Source organism: Lynx canadensis, chromosome D1 (genome assembly GCF_007474595.2).
Source record: "Lynx canadensis isolate LIC74 chromosome D1, mLynCan4.pri.v2, whole genome shotgun sequence".
Taxonomy (NCBI): domain Eukaryota; kingdom Metazoa; phylum Chordata; class Mammalia; order Carnivora; family Felidae; genus Lynx; species Lynx canadensis.
The window spans coordinates 102,014,925-102,031,682 of NC_044312.2; the positions used below are offsets into that span (position 1 = coordinate 102,014,925).

Below are 16,758 nucleotides of genomic sequence, written 5' to 3' on the forward strand. Positions count from 1 at the left end.
GACACAGAGCCCGACGCAGGGCTTGAACTCACAAACCAGGAGATCATGACCTGAGCCAAAATCAGACACTTAACCGACTGAGCCACCCAGGTGCCCCTCATCACTTTCATTTTTAGGAGGGCCACCCTCTCTTTATTTTTCTGATCTTGAATTTTGGGTGGAGTGGAGTATCTATGCATTCATTATTTGTACTTGCTGGGCACATTTTGATTCAGGCAGTGCTAGTTGCCTCCTGAACACCACCAAGTTTTTGCCATAGCCTCTAACATTTTAAGCATTTTAACACCAGTCCAGGTTAAGCCATTGTCTTCAAGAATGTTCTGAGTGTGGCATTAGCCTTGTGCAATCTCATCTAACATCATTCCAACAAAAAGACACTCTGGACAGATTTGACAAACTTTGGACAACTTTCCACTCTCCATTCCACGTCCTGCCTCTATACCTTGATGATTGTAGTTTCTTTTCTTTACCAGAAATCCCTTCCTCACACATGGTAAGTCTCCATGCATCTTCAGCCAAGAAATACGTTCCTCCCTCATGTGTAAAACCTACCATAGCACATACACATAACACTTCCCTCATTGCCCCTCCCCAGCTCTCCAGTCTGGCCTGCCTCCCACTATCAGTGATGATAGATAATCCAATTAGAACCTATGGCGATTCTTTGTTTTCAAAGACTGGGTTTCTCCCAATAAACTACACCTTTCTTGAAATCAGGTCCATCCCTTAGTTCTCTCTCTTGTCCATAGTGCCTGACAGAGCATCTAGAACATAGCAAATGCTGTATAGCTATGTAGACTTGGGGACGGATGATATGCAGTGAGAGAACTTGAATCTTGCCTCTCTAAGCCTCAAATTTTGTAACCTTGAACAAAGTATGTACACTCATTCCTCTATCTCAAATAGCTCACCTGTAAAATGGGAATAGTAATCACTCCTACTTCACAAGATCATCATGAAGGTTAAACTGACATGACTTTTAGAACACTCAGTGGAGAGGCACCTGGGAAGCTCGGTTGGTAAAGCATCAGACTCTTGGTTTTAGCTCAGGTCATGATCTCATCCTTCATGGGTGTGAGCTGCCCATAGGGCTCTGCACTGACAGTGCAATGCCTGCTTAGAATTCTCTGTCTCCCTCTCTCTCTTCCCCTCCCTGACTTTCTCTCTCTCTCTCTCTCTCTCTCTCTCTCTCTCTCTTTATCTCTCTCTCTCTCTCTCAAAATAAATAGATAAGCTAAAATAAATTTAAAAAATAAAATAAAACACTCAGTGGAGTGCCTGGGCCATCCTAAATATTCAGCAAATATTGTTAGGATGATAATGGAAAAACTTGACATGTTGCTTTTAGGGACAATACAAGATGACACCTTTCTTGTCATTTAAAAATTGAGTAACAAGTTGATGAAAAATGAGACTGGAGATATTTGTTGCAAAATCCATCTGTATAAACACTCAGGATAATAACGTCCTCTTCTAAAGCTTTATGGTCATAGCTGAATAGATACTCAAAGATTATGTTTCTCCAAAGTATGCATTGGTATAGGGGAAAGCCTATGAATTTTATAGTCATGCTGCCTTGAGTTAAATCCTGACTGCACTGACTTCCAAGTTTGCCTTGGGGAAGTTGGTTAAGTATTCTGGATCTATTTTCTTGTCTGTAATAGGAACGGTAATACCTACCTCATAAAGTTGTTTGGCAATCAAATAAAGTTCCCGTGAAGGTGTTTTACAAAGAGTAGTTTCTCAAAATATCACAATAATTATGATTACTTTTAAAACCATTCCCTTTTTTTTTTTGCACTAAATAAAAATTTACTACATGAAGGGGCGCCTGGGTGGCTCAGTTAAGCGTCCAACTTCAGCCCAGGTCACGAACTCACAGTTCCCGAGTTCGAGCTCCACAACAGGCTCTGTGCTGACAGCTCAAAGGCTGAAGCATGCTTCAGATTCTGTGTCTCCCAGTCTCTCTGCCCCTCCCCTTCTTGTGCTGTCTCTCTCTCTCTCTCAAAAATAAATGAACCTTAAAAAATTTAAAAAAAAAGAATCTACTACAAAAGTTAATACACTTTTTGCTTAATTGCCTTTTAGTCACTTTCAAAGCCTAAACCCCTGAGGTGTTTGAGGAATCAAACACACTGGGGATCCTGAACAAATATAAGATACTTGGATGCACAACATGGTCCTTTGTTGGCTGTGACTGAGTTTCAGGCCTGTGAGTTTAAGGGTCTTCGTTCTGGGCAAGGTAAGTAGATCGTTTCTAGGCTCATAATCAGGATTGCCTGTAAATATGAGATAAAGGACTCTGCCAGGTGATTTGAGTATTACTTAGAAGCATTTACCTGACCCGACGTGTGACAGCATCTGAATCTGTCAGCATTGTCCTATTGGTTTGGAGTTAAGGTGTTATAGCCAAAAAAAGAGAGATGCATGGATCCCACAAGCAACTGTTAACTAATATCAAATATGAAAGCAGATGGCTTAGCAGTCTCTGGAGTAAGACAACACCACTTACTAATTGTAAACTTACTAGCTATTTTTTGCACCGAACTTGGTCGTCTGTAAATTGCTGCTATGAATCTCTCAATATACCTCTGATGGATGTTATGAGAATGTGTAAAGTAATGTACATGCAACACTAACAGTGCTCGACTCCAAATAAAATATTGAATATTGTTCACCATTAGGTTTAGAAACAATCAGATTTTGAAATAATGATGACAACCAGAGAACGATCAAACTAGAAGCTACTAAGCTGAGGGGCACCCGGGTGGCTCAGTCACTTAGGCATCTGACCCCAGCCTAGGTCGTGATCTCACAGTTCTTGAGTTTCATCCCCGCATCAGTCTCTGTGCTAACAGTGCTGAGCCTGCATGGGATTTTCTCTCTCCCTCTCTCTCTCTGTCTCTCAAAATAAATAAATACTTGAAAGAAAGAAAGAAAGAAAGAAAGAAAGAAAGAAAGAAAATAAGTTGAAAGTTGAAGAAAGAGAGAAAGAAAGAAAGAAAGAAAGAAAGAAAGAAAGAAAGAAAAAGAAAGAAAGAAAGAAAATAAGTTGAAAGTTGAAGATTGAGTCCGGGAGTTTTCAAGCGTTTCCCACATGAAACTCTCTTCTAGTTCTCATGGATCTGTGTTTTCAAAGATTTTGCCCAGCTGTACAACTGTTCTCCATTTGCATTAAGTGTCACGTTTAAAACAGCCCATAAAATTTCATAATAACCTACACGTGAATATGAGATAAACATTGAATTAGTATTTTTTTTCCATCAAAAACAGGCAGGAGAGGGTATATTGTTGAGAAACAAAATTCAGTTGAGTAAAGTTGAAGGTCTAATTGGCTTTATCAAGTGATTCACGAATCAAGTAGCAGCCCAGCCAGCAAGTACAAGGAGGCTCCCAGGAGCAGCCCAGAAAGGAACATTATTGTAGGAAGGAGGGTGGGGCAAGGAAGTTATTAGCAAAAGAAAGAAAGGATTGTGTTAGGCAAGAACACCTTTTTTGGGGAAAAGGGAAAAACAGGGCTTTTATCATGCAGATGACTTCACTAGTGCTGATCTGGGGAATTTCAGAATGACTATTAAAATATCACATTCCCGGGCACTTGAACGGCTCAGTTGGGTAAGCCTCTGATTTCTGCTCAGGTCATGATCTCATGGTTCATGAGTTTGAGCCCTATGTCAGGCTCTGTGGGGACAGTTTGGAGCCTGCTTCAGATTCTAAGTATCCCTCTCTCTCTCTCTGCCCTGCCCCACTCTCATGCTCTGTCTCTCTCTCTGCCTCTCTCTCTCTCTCTCTGTCAAGAATGTATGTATTTTTTAAATTTAAAGGTCACATCCCTAGGGTATGTTGAAACGGTAATTAAATCTTGATTTGCTTCCCAGGGGGCAAACGACCCTTTCTTTGGCTTGTTGTTTCTTTTTTAAAAACATTATAGAGAAGAGAAAAGACGTACATAACATTAGATAATGAGCAGTGCTAGGAGAATAATAAAGCACAAAAGGGATACAAGAAATGCCGGGGGAGTAGCTTGCAATATGGTGATCAGGAACATCTGAATGGTGGTAATTTCAGTGGTGATGAACACTTGAAAAATGTTTGCTATAAAGACAGACTGAGGAAGAACATCCTAGCCATGCAGAGAAGCAGTTCCAAAGCCTCAGAGTATCCCTGTTTATTCTAAGAATTAAAAGGAGGTGGCATGGTTGGAGCGGACAGTAGGAGTCAGAAGCAGAGAGGCAATAAGCCAGTCCACCTTTGTAAGGATTTTGGCTTTACCCTGAATAAGCTGAGAAATCACCAGAGTGTTTGAAGCAGATGAGTAACGTGGTCTAACCGGTCTTTTAGCAGGATCACTCTGCCTGCCTCTTTCAGAGAGCCAAGTGGGGTAAGGATGGAAGGAGGGAGGAAGCAGGACAACCATTAGAAGCTCTGTGGTAACACCCATGAGAGGTCAGAGTGGTTTTAGCCTAGCAACCACTGGAGCTTGGAAACATTCTTCAGGTTCTAGATACATTGTGAAGGTAGAATCAAGATGTTGCTGATTAGTTGGTTACAGTGTAAAAGGAAGAGAAGAGTCGAGAGTAGTAATTGATTTTCCCTAAAAAGGGATAACGCCATTTACATTACTTCTCCACAGCAGTGGAGAAGTCTGAGAGAAAAACAGGCTGAGGAAGGACTGTTGGAATTAGTATTTTTTGAAATTTCCAGTATAACTCCCGTAAAAGATGTTAAGTAGGGATTTGGATCTGTGAGTCTGGAGTCCAGGGAAGAGAAATGGTCAGGAGATTAAAAAAAATGAAAATTAAAAATTAAACTCTAGTATATATAATTTATTTTTTCAGTATATTTTCCATTTATTCAGCACAATAATGCAAGCTGAAATCTATTTTTCTCTCCTCTTAGGTGAGCCATGGAGAGAAGCAATCACACAGCGACGAAGTTCATCCTGGTGGGTTTCACCAGAGACCCAACGATGCAGCTGGTCCTGTTTGCGGTATTCCTTGGTGTGTACTCTCTGACTGTGGTAGGAAATACCTCCCTCGTGGTGTTGATCTGTAAAGACTCCCGGCTGCACACACCTATGTATTTTTTCATTGGGAATCTATCTTTTCTGGATTTCTGGTATTCCACTGTCTACACCCCAAAGATCCTCATGACCTGCATCTCTGAAGACAAAAGCATCTCCTTTGCTGGCTGTGTATGTCAGTTCTTCTTCTCTGCTGGGCTGGCATACAGTGAGTGTTACCTGTTGGCTGCCATGGCTTATGACCGCTACATGGCCATCTCAAAGCCATTGCTTTATTCTCAGGCTATGTCCGTAAAGCTATGTGCATCTTTGGTAGTATCTTCATACCTTGGTGGCTTTATTAACTCTTCTATTATCACCAAAAGAACTTTTGCCTTGAACTTCTGTAGTGGCAATGTCATTGATGACTTTTTTTGTGATTTGCTTCCCCTGGTGAAGTTGGCTTGTGGCAAAAAAGATGGCTACCAGACTGTGCTCTACTTCCTCCTGGCCTCCAATGTCATCACCCCCACAGTGCTCATCCTCGCTTCCTACCTGTTCATCATTGCCACCATCTTGAGGATCCGTTCCACCCAGGGTCGCCTCAAAGCTTTCTCCACCTGTTCCTCCCACCTGATCTCTGTCACCTTGTACTATGGCTCCATTCTCTACATCTATTCTCGTCCCCAGTCTAGCTATTCTTTGGACAGGGACAAAATAGTTTCTACATTTTACACTGTGGTATTCCCCATGTTGAACCCCATGATCTACAGCCTGAGAAATAAGGATGTGAAAGAGGCTCTGGATAAACTCATTAAATAAATCAAGACTCTCTCTTTCAGAGGAGATGCAAAGACAATTGTTGATCAGGTATTATATTTCAAGAAGAGCTGCCATTGTGTTCCATCATGATGAAGAATTCTCACAATGCAAGTTAAAGAATTTGCACCCTGATACATGACAATTCAAGAGACCTAAGAGAAAATTAGGGGAATTTAGGAGACAGAATTTAAACATAAAATATAAGAACTTGTATTGAATTTCATGTTACTCTAGATTAAAAACAAATAAAAATCTTAAAAACAAAAACTCTCCTCTACTTTCATAATGTGAGAAAACAGCTAATTCTGTTAGCATGAGAATATTTATGGCTGATTGATATATATAGAATAGTATCTAAATATTTTCTAAAAACAGGAACAAATGTGCTAAGTTAATTTTTAGTATCTTTTTATGACAATGAATTAGTTAAAATTATCACTTTCTATTCCCTTAACAGAATTTCTTAAGCATTTATATATGTACTTTTTGCCCCCAAGCATTAGTGCAACGATCTAGAGTCACCCATGAAATAACTTGGCACAGTAAAATTCAGCAAGCAAGACCTCTCCAATCTATGTTTCTTACATGTGTCCCTCAATTAAGGAAAAACCAGTCAAGTTTCCATAGATAGGATTTTTGTAAATTTCTGTATACCAACCAGAGTTCCTCTTTTATTTTACAAGGGTGAAGTTGCAAGGACTTCTACATCCAAATTGTGACATCCTGAGCATCAAAACACAATTATTATGAAAAAGAACAATAACTACAGTAAGATGAACCGATTTGAGAAATAAAAGTCTATGACTACCCACTACTTAAAGACTTGTACGGGTGATACACACAGGTAGTGATAAAGCAAAAGGGTAAATATGATGAGTTGCATCTAATTTTGATTTTTTAAAAGTGAGGTGGTGTAAATATAACTCATGTCGCTGAAACACAAATATATTCTTGTTTCTACTGGGATAAGCAGTGGTAAAGATAAAAATTCAAGAAAGTGAAATTTTGGCAAGTAGTCCCCCAAAATGTAAGAGCTCCATGCAGAGTAGAAAAGACTGATCCAACATGTTTGACTTTGACAGTGTTCTAAAATGGAAAGCTATGTATGCCGACTCAGACTCTCATTGTCTAAAAGATCTCTATTTCTCACGAAAAATAGTAAAATTCCTATAAATCATATTCTTTTGGAGTAATCTTAACAGATCTGATCAGTGTATTACAGTGACAGAAAGTCAGTTGTTTCATGTTGATCAAGGGAAGCTAGAAAATACATCATTCAATAAGCCTTCTTAAAACATCCTAATGTTGGGGCACCTGGGTGGCTCAGTCAGTTCAAATTCTGACTCGTGATTTTGGCTCAGGTCATGATCTTAGGATCATGATCTCAGGAATTGGGCCCAGTGTCGGGCTCCGTGCTGAGCATGGAGTCTGCTTAAGGTTCCTTCTCTCCCTCTTTCTCTGTCCCTGCCCCACTTACGTTCACATGCATGTGTGTGTTCTCTCTCTCTCTCTCAAAACAAAACAAAGACATCCTAATGTCACAAATCCCGATTTTTAACTGTGATCAAAATGCTCAAACTCCTTATCAAGAACTCCTATTTTAATCCTTTGAGGAGAAGCAACCAAGTCCTCTTCTCCAAATAATTACCAATGTAATTGGTATACCCAGATACCGTTAATTTTCATTGGCCTAATTGTAGAGTCATAATGTGTACGGAAAAGTATCTCGACTCCAGAATCAAGCCTAAATGACACCAGTAAGGCCCTAGTAAGAAGGTAAAGCATAGCTAGGAATAATCTTAGAGAGACATACAAATACACAGGTAATTATACACATAATACACATGTAATTAAATATGAGGCATTGGTGTTTCAGGAAACGTTTTCGAATATTTTTAAGTTTGGCAGGAAGGTTTTTAATCACACAGGGAATGATTCATCTGCAGTTCATGACTGTGAAACATTCAAAATCTCCCATAGTAACTTATAATTACACTATGTATTCCTAAGAGAGTCTCATTACTCAAATCACAAGTGAAGTTTGAAGTTTAAAAGAAAGTGCTTTCTAAGATGTATTATTTAGATAAACACATTTTAATAAATCCAATATTTTGTAAGAGTCAACTTTCTACCTCACTTCTTGCATTACTCTGGCTCATTCACTCTTTCTCAACACCTCAGCTGGATGAGAGTTAGCGGGTAAGCTGTCTATATTTTCTTCCTATTAGGTCTGAGCCTTTGGTCATCTTCTTTTTATTTGGTTGCAGTACTTTTCCTTTGAAAGATAAGGCCCAGGGGATACTATGAAATATAACGCTAAATCCTCTGGGACATTTGGGTGTTCCTTTGGGGTATTCCACCCTTGTGGACGCTGATTCCAAATATACTGCGTATAAAGTTATGAGTAGGGGAATTAAATTCTTGTGTGCTACTTTATGCCACAGTAAAAGAAGTTGTGGTAGTCAGGGCCCTCCGAGAAGCAAACACTGAGATGGAATTAAGAGTCCCAGGGTTTTATTAGGGGAAATAGGTGTGCTTGTGTAAGGGAAAATGGCAAGGAGCCAGAAGCGAGAAGTACCACTAAATAACAAGGCAAATCTGAACGCAAGTGAAGAAGAGAGGCAAGGAAAGAGAGGAAAAGGCATCCTAGACCTAGATCCATCTGTGATAAGCTCATTAAAGTTACTAGGAGGTACTTGAGCCAAAATTAGCCATCAAAGGAATCCAGTGCCTAAGAGAGACGGTCTTACCTTGGTATCCCTGCTGTGTTCGGTCATCAGCTGGGAGCAGTCTGTGGGGAGCATGACCTTGATACAAATGAGGGAATGTATTTCAGCCAGGACCTTCTACTGGCTATACTTGGAGTTTGAAAGGCTCATTTTCCTGGCCACCACAGGCACCGTGCCAACCTCATCCCCTTGGTTCGTAGAGATGTACATTCTTGATAAGGGAAAAATGAAGCCATCTACTGGCCGCTGTTTTAAAACAGGCGAGGACACCTTACCAACCACGACTGAGCTTTCATCTAGCCTTTTAAAGATTTGATCAGGACAATTGCTTCCGAATGTTGGGGCAGAAAGTAAAGCCAATTATTTCTGTGGATTGGAGGAAATTGTTACTATTCCTTTGCCATTTAATGTTTTTTTCTTGGTAGAGGCAATGTTTGGTGACATATCATGTTCATGAAAAAGGCTACATCTACAGGTGCTGGCAATAAAAAAAAACTGGCAGGAAATGGGTGGATAAAGCCAATAAATCTCCCAAAATGTGATTATTCCTGGAAAGAAAGCCATTAACTTTATACTTTTGGATTAGGAAGACGCAGTCTAACCGAATCACCCTGCTACCCAAGTGATTCACAATCCTCCCAGAAAATGACGGCATATCAGAGGCACGGTTGTGATCTCTGCTATTGGCATTTGGGATACCTAACAGCGGAAGTAGCCAAATCAGTCTTGGTGAAGAAGCCATCTTGTTAAGCCATTCCAGCTGCTCTCGCCATTTGTGCAAGGGCCTGTGAAGCAGAAACTGGAGTGTGTGGAGAAAGAAGTGGACTAATGTTCACAGAGCATGTCACGTCAGCCACCTGCTTTGTGACAGCCTCCCAATCAATACATGCACGTGTGGGTAGAATCATGTACATATGTGTGAACGCAAGGGGTTTACGACATCTTCCAACAAAATCTATCACCTGCAGATACAATGAAACCAACCAGTCTCTCAGGCTCTCCCACAAACTCAGTGATGTCGAAACACACTGTTTATCCCTCAAAGGCAACATCTGCTTTGTGCCAGGGTGAGCCTGTTCAGTAGTACAGATTTGTGAGGATACAATTTTTTTCCTTAATGTTTATTTATTTTTGAGAGACAGAGCATGAGTGCAGGAGGGGCAGAGAGAGAAGGAGACACGGCATCTGAAGCAGGCTCCAGGCTCTGAGATGTCAGCACAGAGCTTGAGGCAGGGCTCGAACCCACAAATCTTGAGACCTGAGCTGCAGTCAGTCGGACACTTAACCGACTGGGCCACCGAGGAGGCCAAGGATTCCAAATTGTTTTTAATGCAAACTGACTCCCTCCATTTTATTTTGCAAGGGGAATATTACTGTTTTCTGCATCTTATCTCCAAATGTCTATGCGTAATGTGCTTATTCATGATCTCCACCTTGCAGATTCTCAATCCCTTTCCCTCCAGACCCAAAAAAAAAAAAAAGATTTAAAGATTTAAGAGTAATGAATTGGGATCCCCACCCCCATGTATCTTCCAAGTCTTTGATGGAAACACTAATCTCTGTACTTCCCCTCAGGTTGCAATTTTGTTTACTGACTTAGCAGTGCAATTTCAGCTTCTACTTGACCCTTGAAGCTTGAATTTAATAACCTTCATTCCGAGAGCCAGCGAATGTAACTAAAATGAGGATTCTGTTTCACTTTGTATATCTATAACAGTATTATTTCTGGGTCTGGGTAAATAATGATCAGCTGTATACCAAGTACCCCCGGACCTACTGAAAGATGCATTCAGGCCAAAGTTATCTTTGACGTCGTCTGAACTACTGTCCCTGGCAAGTATGTACCTCAGGTGTTTTCCACCTCTGCAGATAAGTGTCAGTTCAGAACCATGTCTAACATCCCACACAAGATCTGGGTACTTCTGTTTTCCTAATGTGGGATTACCATTGTAAATGGCTGCAAGCCATTCACAAGAAGCCTTGGAGGAAGATGTATGATGTAAAGCTTGGCTCAGTTTCAGGGGCTTTCCTCAGAGTAACCGTGCCTCACCATTAGTCAATGTTTTCAGTGGCTGTAAACCAGCTTAGGTCAGAGAATTATGAAAGTTGTATTTCCCTATTAGAACATCCCGAAATAGTTTTTATCCGAGTAAAAACAAAATACTTTTATTGGCAAGACAAATTTCACCTTGGTTGGTTTCCCATATGTGTCACATCTGAAGAACCACCTAATCCATGAGACATTGCCACAAATGTCTGAGCAAAATACTTGGTTACCGCCTAGAGTTTGTGGTATATTTGGAAATTCCTGCTATCTTGTCTCTGAGAGTTATTCACTGCAATATGGCTTTCCGGCTACCTGTTTGTGTTTTAGTTAGATAGTCTAGGTTTAAATTGCAGCAGAAGCCAAATCACCACATGATATTTATAATGTCTATTTGCATGCCTCTGTGCCACAGAAAAAATGCCTTGCCCTCTGCCTGTCCTTTTTTCCATGATGCCACTGGTGATCATTTAAGTAAGTTTGATGCTACTAAATGCAATAGATTACCGCTGTCCCGTTTCCCACCACGATGGGTTTATCTGTCCAACCTTCAAATACATGAACAACCCGATCCCAATTGTATTATCTCCTGGTACTACTTTTAGGACCAGTATCTGGCAAGTAACAGATGGACACATAAACTGATTAATTTGGGGAGGGTTTAAAAGGGGATTATTACAAAGAAATGCACATGGTATAAGGAACTCCCAACGAATAGTGTACTAACTCTAAAACCAGTAACTTCTGAGAGTTATATGTCACCTTTTTTTATTTTTGCATGAAGTCAGAAAAGTCTTGAGTAATGGAGGGAGGGCTTTGAAACAGGTCACCTGGCAGGAGTTATGATCCAGGTCTAGGGATGCAGCCCGCTGTGGCATCTTTGCAAGAACGAAGACTGGAGAAAACCACTCGGACCTCACTCTGTTCCCCACCAATGATAACCACTGGCTAAATCCATGAAGTAGACAGACAACAAAGAAGCCCACCGATACAGTTAATATGGCTGAGTATCCTAGAGCAAACGAGGAGTTTAAAAAGATGGAGAATGGATTTGGAAGGACAAAAGAAAGGTATTCAACACTTAACAAAAATATCAGTATTGTTGAGCATAGGTGCTTTAATATGCAGATGTATGTATATTAATATATATTTTATATGTAATATATGTGCACATATAGGCTTAGTTTATCTTCTACTCAAGTCAAGAGAAAATGAGAATGCAAGTTATGACTGATTACATTTTCACCAGGGAATCCCAGTCTCAAAAAATGAATTCTCCAATATTAAATAATACCCAATTTGTCAGCACACAATTTTGTTTATTGTCTTGTTTGTTATTTCTCAAGCTTATGAAATCCTGAGAGGTTACAGGAGTCTACAACTCTGGGGATTCGGAAAGCGATATAAAAGTGCCTGAGGCCAGCCAATTTGAATCCTGTGGAAATGACGGTGTCGCTGATAATTTTAGGTAAGTTGTCTGATCCAGATGTTAGAGGTAGATGGAAATTTTCTCTTGTTCCTCACAACCAGGGCAATGGTCATGTGCATACTAAGATATCATAGATGCTAAAGAAAAAGCCTCTTTTGAAGTATCTTCACCACCTTCCTATCGTAGCTTCTGAAACTGCTGACTTCACAGGAAGAAAAAGCATATCTTAGCATGAGACCAAAAAAAAAAAAAAAAAAGGTGATCAGCATTTATGGAAAGGACAAGGGAAAGAAAAACATTCTTAGTATCTACAGAGCTACTGGGGCAACAGAATGAAGTAGCAGAGATTATTAGAGATTCTTGAAGGCCAAGGGCATCCAAAAAAGGTCAAATTTCTTCCCGCTTGAAATGCTTTAACAAAGCATAGCATCAGATGGCATTTTTGAGAAGAATTCAAGGAGATCTCTCTAAACACACACTTTATATTCGAGTAATTACGGGTGGAAATACGTGATTTACGGTATAATAGGAAAGCATAACTTTAGTTAGGAAGAATAACATGTTAGCTGGTTAGCAATTAATTAGCCGGATGACTGTGATCTGATCGGCAAAATAGAACTCAACTCTTCAGTCCGGTCTCTCTACCCAAGGAAACGTGTGCCCTACTTGTTTTTGCACTGGCATCAGCATGCAGAGTAGATCTGTTTACAGCTCCTCTCCTTAAATGTGTAACATTAGGCAACACATTGCAACTCCCGGAGGATTCACAACATTGCAACGGCAGGCAGACTCCAGCGATAAAGAGTGAGAATAACATCACCGATATTTCTTAGAAGCCACCCAGAAAAGCAATTCTTTTGGTTTGTTTCTTTTTCCAACTCAGGGCTGCTCATTCATTCATTCATTCATTCAATATTTATTGTGTGTCTATTATATATCAGATATTATTCTAGTTATAAGCATATAATAATGAATGAAACAGACAATAATCCCTGCTCTCATGAAATTTATATCTTAATGGGCTCTTATCTCTGTGTGGCCCCAGTAACCCTGTAGGCCCATGAAAAGTGGAAATTTACCACTCAGATATTCTCCAGTTATTTTCCATTTCTTCACATTTTCCCAGAGGAATCCTACAAAAGTCACAAAGTGGGGCACCTGGGTAGCTCAGTCGGTTGAGCCTCCGACTTCGGCTCAGGTCATGATCTCACGGTTTGTGAGTTCAAGCCCCACATCAGGCTCTGTGCTGACAACTCTGAGCCCGGAGCCTGCTTCAAATTCTGTGTCTCTCTCTCTCTGTCCTTCCCCTGGTTGCATTCTCTGTCTCTCAAAAATAAATAAATAAGCATTAAAAAAAAAAAAAAGGTACAAAAGTCTACAAAGTAAAATACAAAGCTGTGGAGTGAGTGGAGTTTCTTCCCAGAGTGATATCCTTTAAGGCACATTTTCGAAATGTGTGGTTGGATTCTTGACTGTCACAAAGATCACAGGCCCTATATAATAAGCGGCAGACAGAATGAAAATATTTTGCATGTATGGGGAACTTCCAACCAAAACAACTGTCCCACTCTTTACATCTGGTGTCTTCATGGACATTTGTGCTTTGAAAAAAGATCTTTATAATTACGTCAGTCTGACATCTACCCCACTTTACAAGTATACACTATATTTTGCAAGGTTTTACTATAAGTCAACTCGCCTAAGAATGCAAAATTGAGGGAAGATTGCCATTAATTTTGTTTGGAACTTTATCAAGAATTATTCACTTTGTCAGAAAAATCTTACCACTAATGGAAATGTCACTCTTGATATCTGAATCACTAATACATATGTGATGATTCTATTTCACCAAGTGTTCCAGAATTTACATATTGAAATTCACATTATTTTGGAATAAATCCTATTATTATTATCAGAGTTACATTATGAGCTACTTTTCTTTTTTTATCGCTTTACCTTCGAATTGGCATATTTTATATACATGCATACACATATGTTGTACATAGGTTATATTAATTACAAATTTCATTTTAAGACCGTAAAAAGAAAGTATTTTAAATGTTTGTTTTAAAGTGGAAGTTTCTGAATGTGATAAAATTGAGAATTATTACTACAAACGATATCAAGCTGGGATAAGTGTCTTTTTAAACATTGTACATGGCTAGTTATAAAATCTAGAGAATAGTGTTAAGTCCCAGGCTTTTAGACCTAAAAGACTTAGGATGACATCACATATTTTGTTACCTGACATAACCAGATGGATTAATTTATTGATCTCCACTCTGAAATTTCTGTCTGATTCTCAATTTGTTTGTCTCACTGGGACTTATGATAAATGTGCCAAAGGCTTCTCTGTCTGTGATTGTGGAAGAAAACTGTGTAGGAGAGGCAAAATTTTACTTGAGGGTTTTGGGCTGGGCTTGAGAATTAAATTGGCATAAGACAAATTGACAGAACAAAAGCATACAATATATTTAATATAAATATTATAGGACGTGGTGCTCATAAGGAAATGAAGATCTCAAGAAGTGAGAAAACCTAATTTTTTTTATACGCAAGTTTGAACAAAGAGAAGCAACTGTGGAAGAGAACTAAAGTATATGGGGCGGCCGAAGGAAGATAAAAATTATTTTATTTTATTTTTTTAAATGTTTATTTACTTACTTTGAGAGAGACAGCATGCACGGGGGAGAGGCACACACAGGAGAGAGAATCTTCACCAAGCTCTGGGCTGACAGCCCAGACCCAACCTGAGGCTCAGTCTCACAGACCATGAGATCATGAACTGAGCTGAAATCAAGAGTCAGATGCTTAACCGATTGAGCTACCCAGGGGCCCCAAGAATTACTTTAAAGAGGAAAGCTAAGAGCAATTTCAAAACTTACTGTAAGGTTACAGTAATTAAGACAGCGAGGTACCGGCAGAAGGATGGACATAAAGATCAGTAGAATAGAATGGTGAACCCAGAAATAAATCTTTACACTCTGGTTTTGGTAGGTAGGGGAAAGTCTCCCCAGAATGCCCATGTTCTAATCCCTGGAATCCATGAATATGTTAGATTACATGGAAGTGGAAATTAAAGTTGCAAATCACCTGACTTTAAAATAGATTATCCTGATTATCTCACCACTGTTGTCATGTCTGTTACCCGTTGACCTTTTACATGACAGTTCTTCACAATTCCTATAATCATTAAAAAAAAATTTTTTTTTACTGCTTATTGGCTGTGATGTGTATACAAGTTGTACATTAAACATACCTTCATTTTTTTTTAAGTACAGAATTTTTAGTTTCTTTTTCATTAGGGCCATATGTCCCCCCCTGCCCACACACACACAAGAAAAAAATACAAAAACAAAAATAAAAACAAGAAAAGAGGGTAATGTACAAGTTTCTGTATGTATGAAGTCATGCTGTATTTCAAGAGAGCAGCTGACCACAACTTGCTTCATGAATCTCAAGACGTAGAAATGGTTGCATAGTGATTGATTTATAAAACAGTTACCAGGACAAGCAAAAAAGGAAAAAAAAAATGCAACTAAAAGGAAAAAACACAGCTTCACAGATTTTTCAGTGTTAAGAATCCACATCCGTATTTCAAGATAATGTAGTTAAAAAAAAAGTAGAGAAAAAAACTTCATGTAAATTCCTCCTTTTCCTCTGGCTTAATGAATATCATTTATTCAGTAAAAAAATCTTTGTATGTTCTATATGTTAAGAATAAATGTACATTAAATCTTGTTATAAACTAATTAATTGATTAAAAAAATAGATAGTCCTGGATAATCACCTGGGCTGAATGTGATCACAAGAGTCCTTAAAAGTACAAAGAGACAAGAGTTGAGAGCCAAAAGATGTAACTATGGAAGACTGGCCATATAGATGCAATGGTGCTGACTTTGAAGATGGAGAAGGGAAACCATGAATCAAGGAATGTGGGCAACCTCTAGAAGCTGGAAGAGACAAGGAAATGGATCCTCCCTTACAGCCTCCAGAAAACAATACAGCCCTGCCTACCTCTTGATTTCAGCCCAGTTGGACCCATGTTGGATTTCTTTCTAATCTACAAAACTGCAAGATAATATATTTTTGTTGTTTAAACCCATTAAGTGTAAAGTAATTTGTTACAAGGACAATAGGAAACATATAATGATGAACAGATTTTTGACAAAGGTACCAAGACAATGCAGTGGGGAAAAAATTGTCTTTTCAACAAATGCTGTTGGGACTAGATATGCATACTCAAAAGAATGAAGTTGGACCCCTATCTCACACCATATACAAAAATTAACTCAAAATGGATCATTGACCTAAATGTAAGAACTAAAACTAAAACACTTAGGATAAAACAGAGCAAACTGTTATGAACTTGGGTTAGGCAATGGTTTCTTAAGTAAGACACCAAGAGCAAACAAGAAGAAAAAAGATAAATCGGACTTTATGAAATTTAAAAACTATTGTACATCAAAGGAGACCATGAAAAAAATAAAAAGATAACAGAGAATTAGAAAATATATTTGCATATCATATATCTGATCAAAGACTTGTATCCAGAATATAAGATGTATTACAATTCAACAAAGAAAAGACAAAAAAAACCACAACTAATTAATAGATGAGCAAAGATTTGAATATTTTTCTCCAAAGAAGATAAACAGATAGCCAATAAGCACTTGACAAGATGCTTAACATCATTAGTCATTAAGAAAATGTAAATCAAGGGTGCCTGGGT

The 16,758-nt window shown here is 38.9% G+C and overlaps 1 protein-coding gene across 1 annotated transcript; it reads left to right on the forward strand.

Annotated features, from left to right (window-relative positions):
* Positions 1–4,906: 4,906 nt before the first annotated feature.
* Positions 4,907–5,824, forward strand: LOC115526040 (olfactory receptor 9G1). The gene has a single exon (XM_030333504.1). It carries the CDS (start codon positions 4,907–4,909, stop codon positions 5,822–5,824), a length of 918 nt encoding a protein of 305 aa, XP_030189364.1.
* Positions 5,825–16,758: the final 10,934 nt, after the last annotated feature.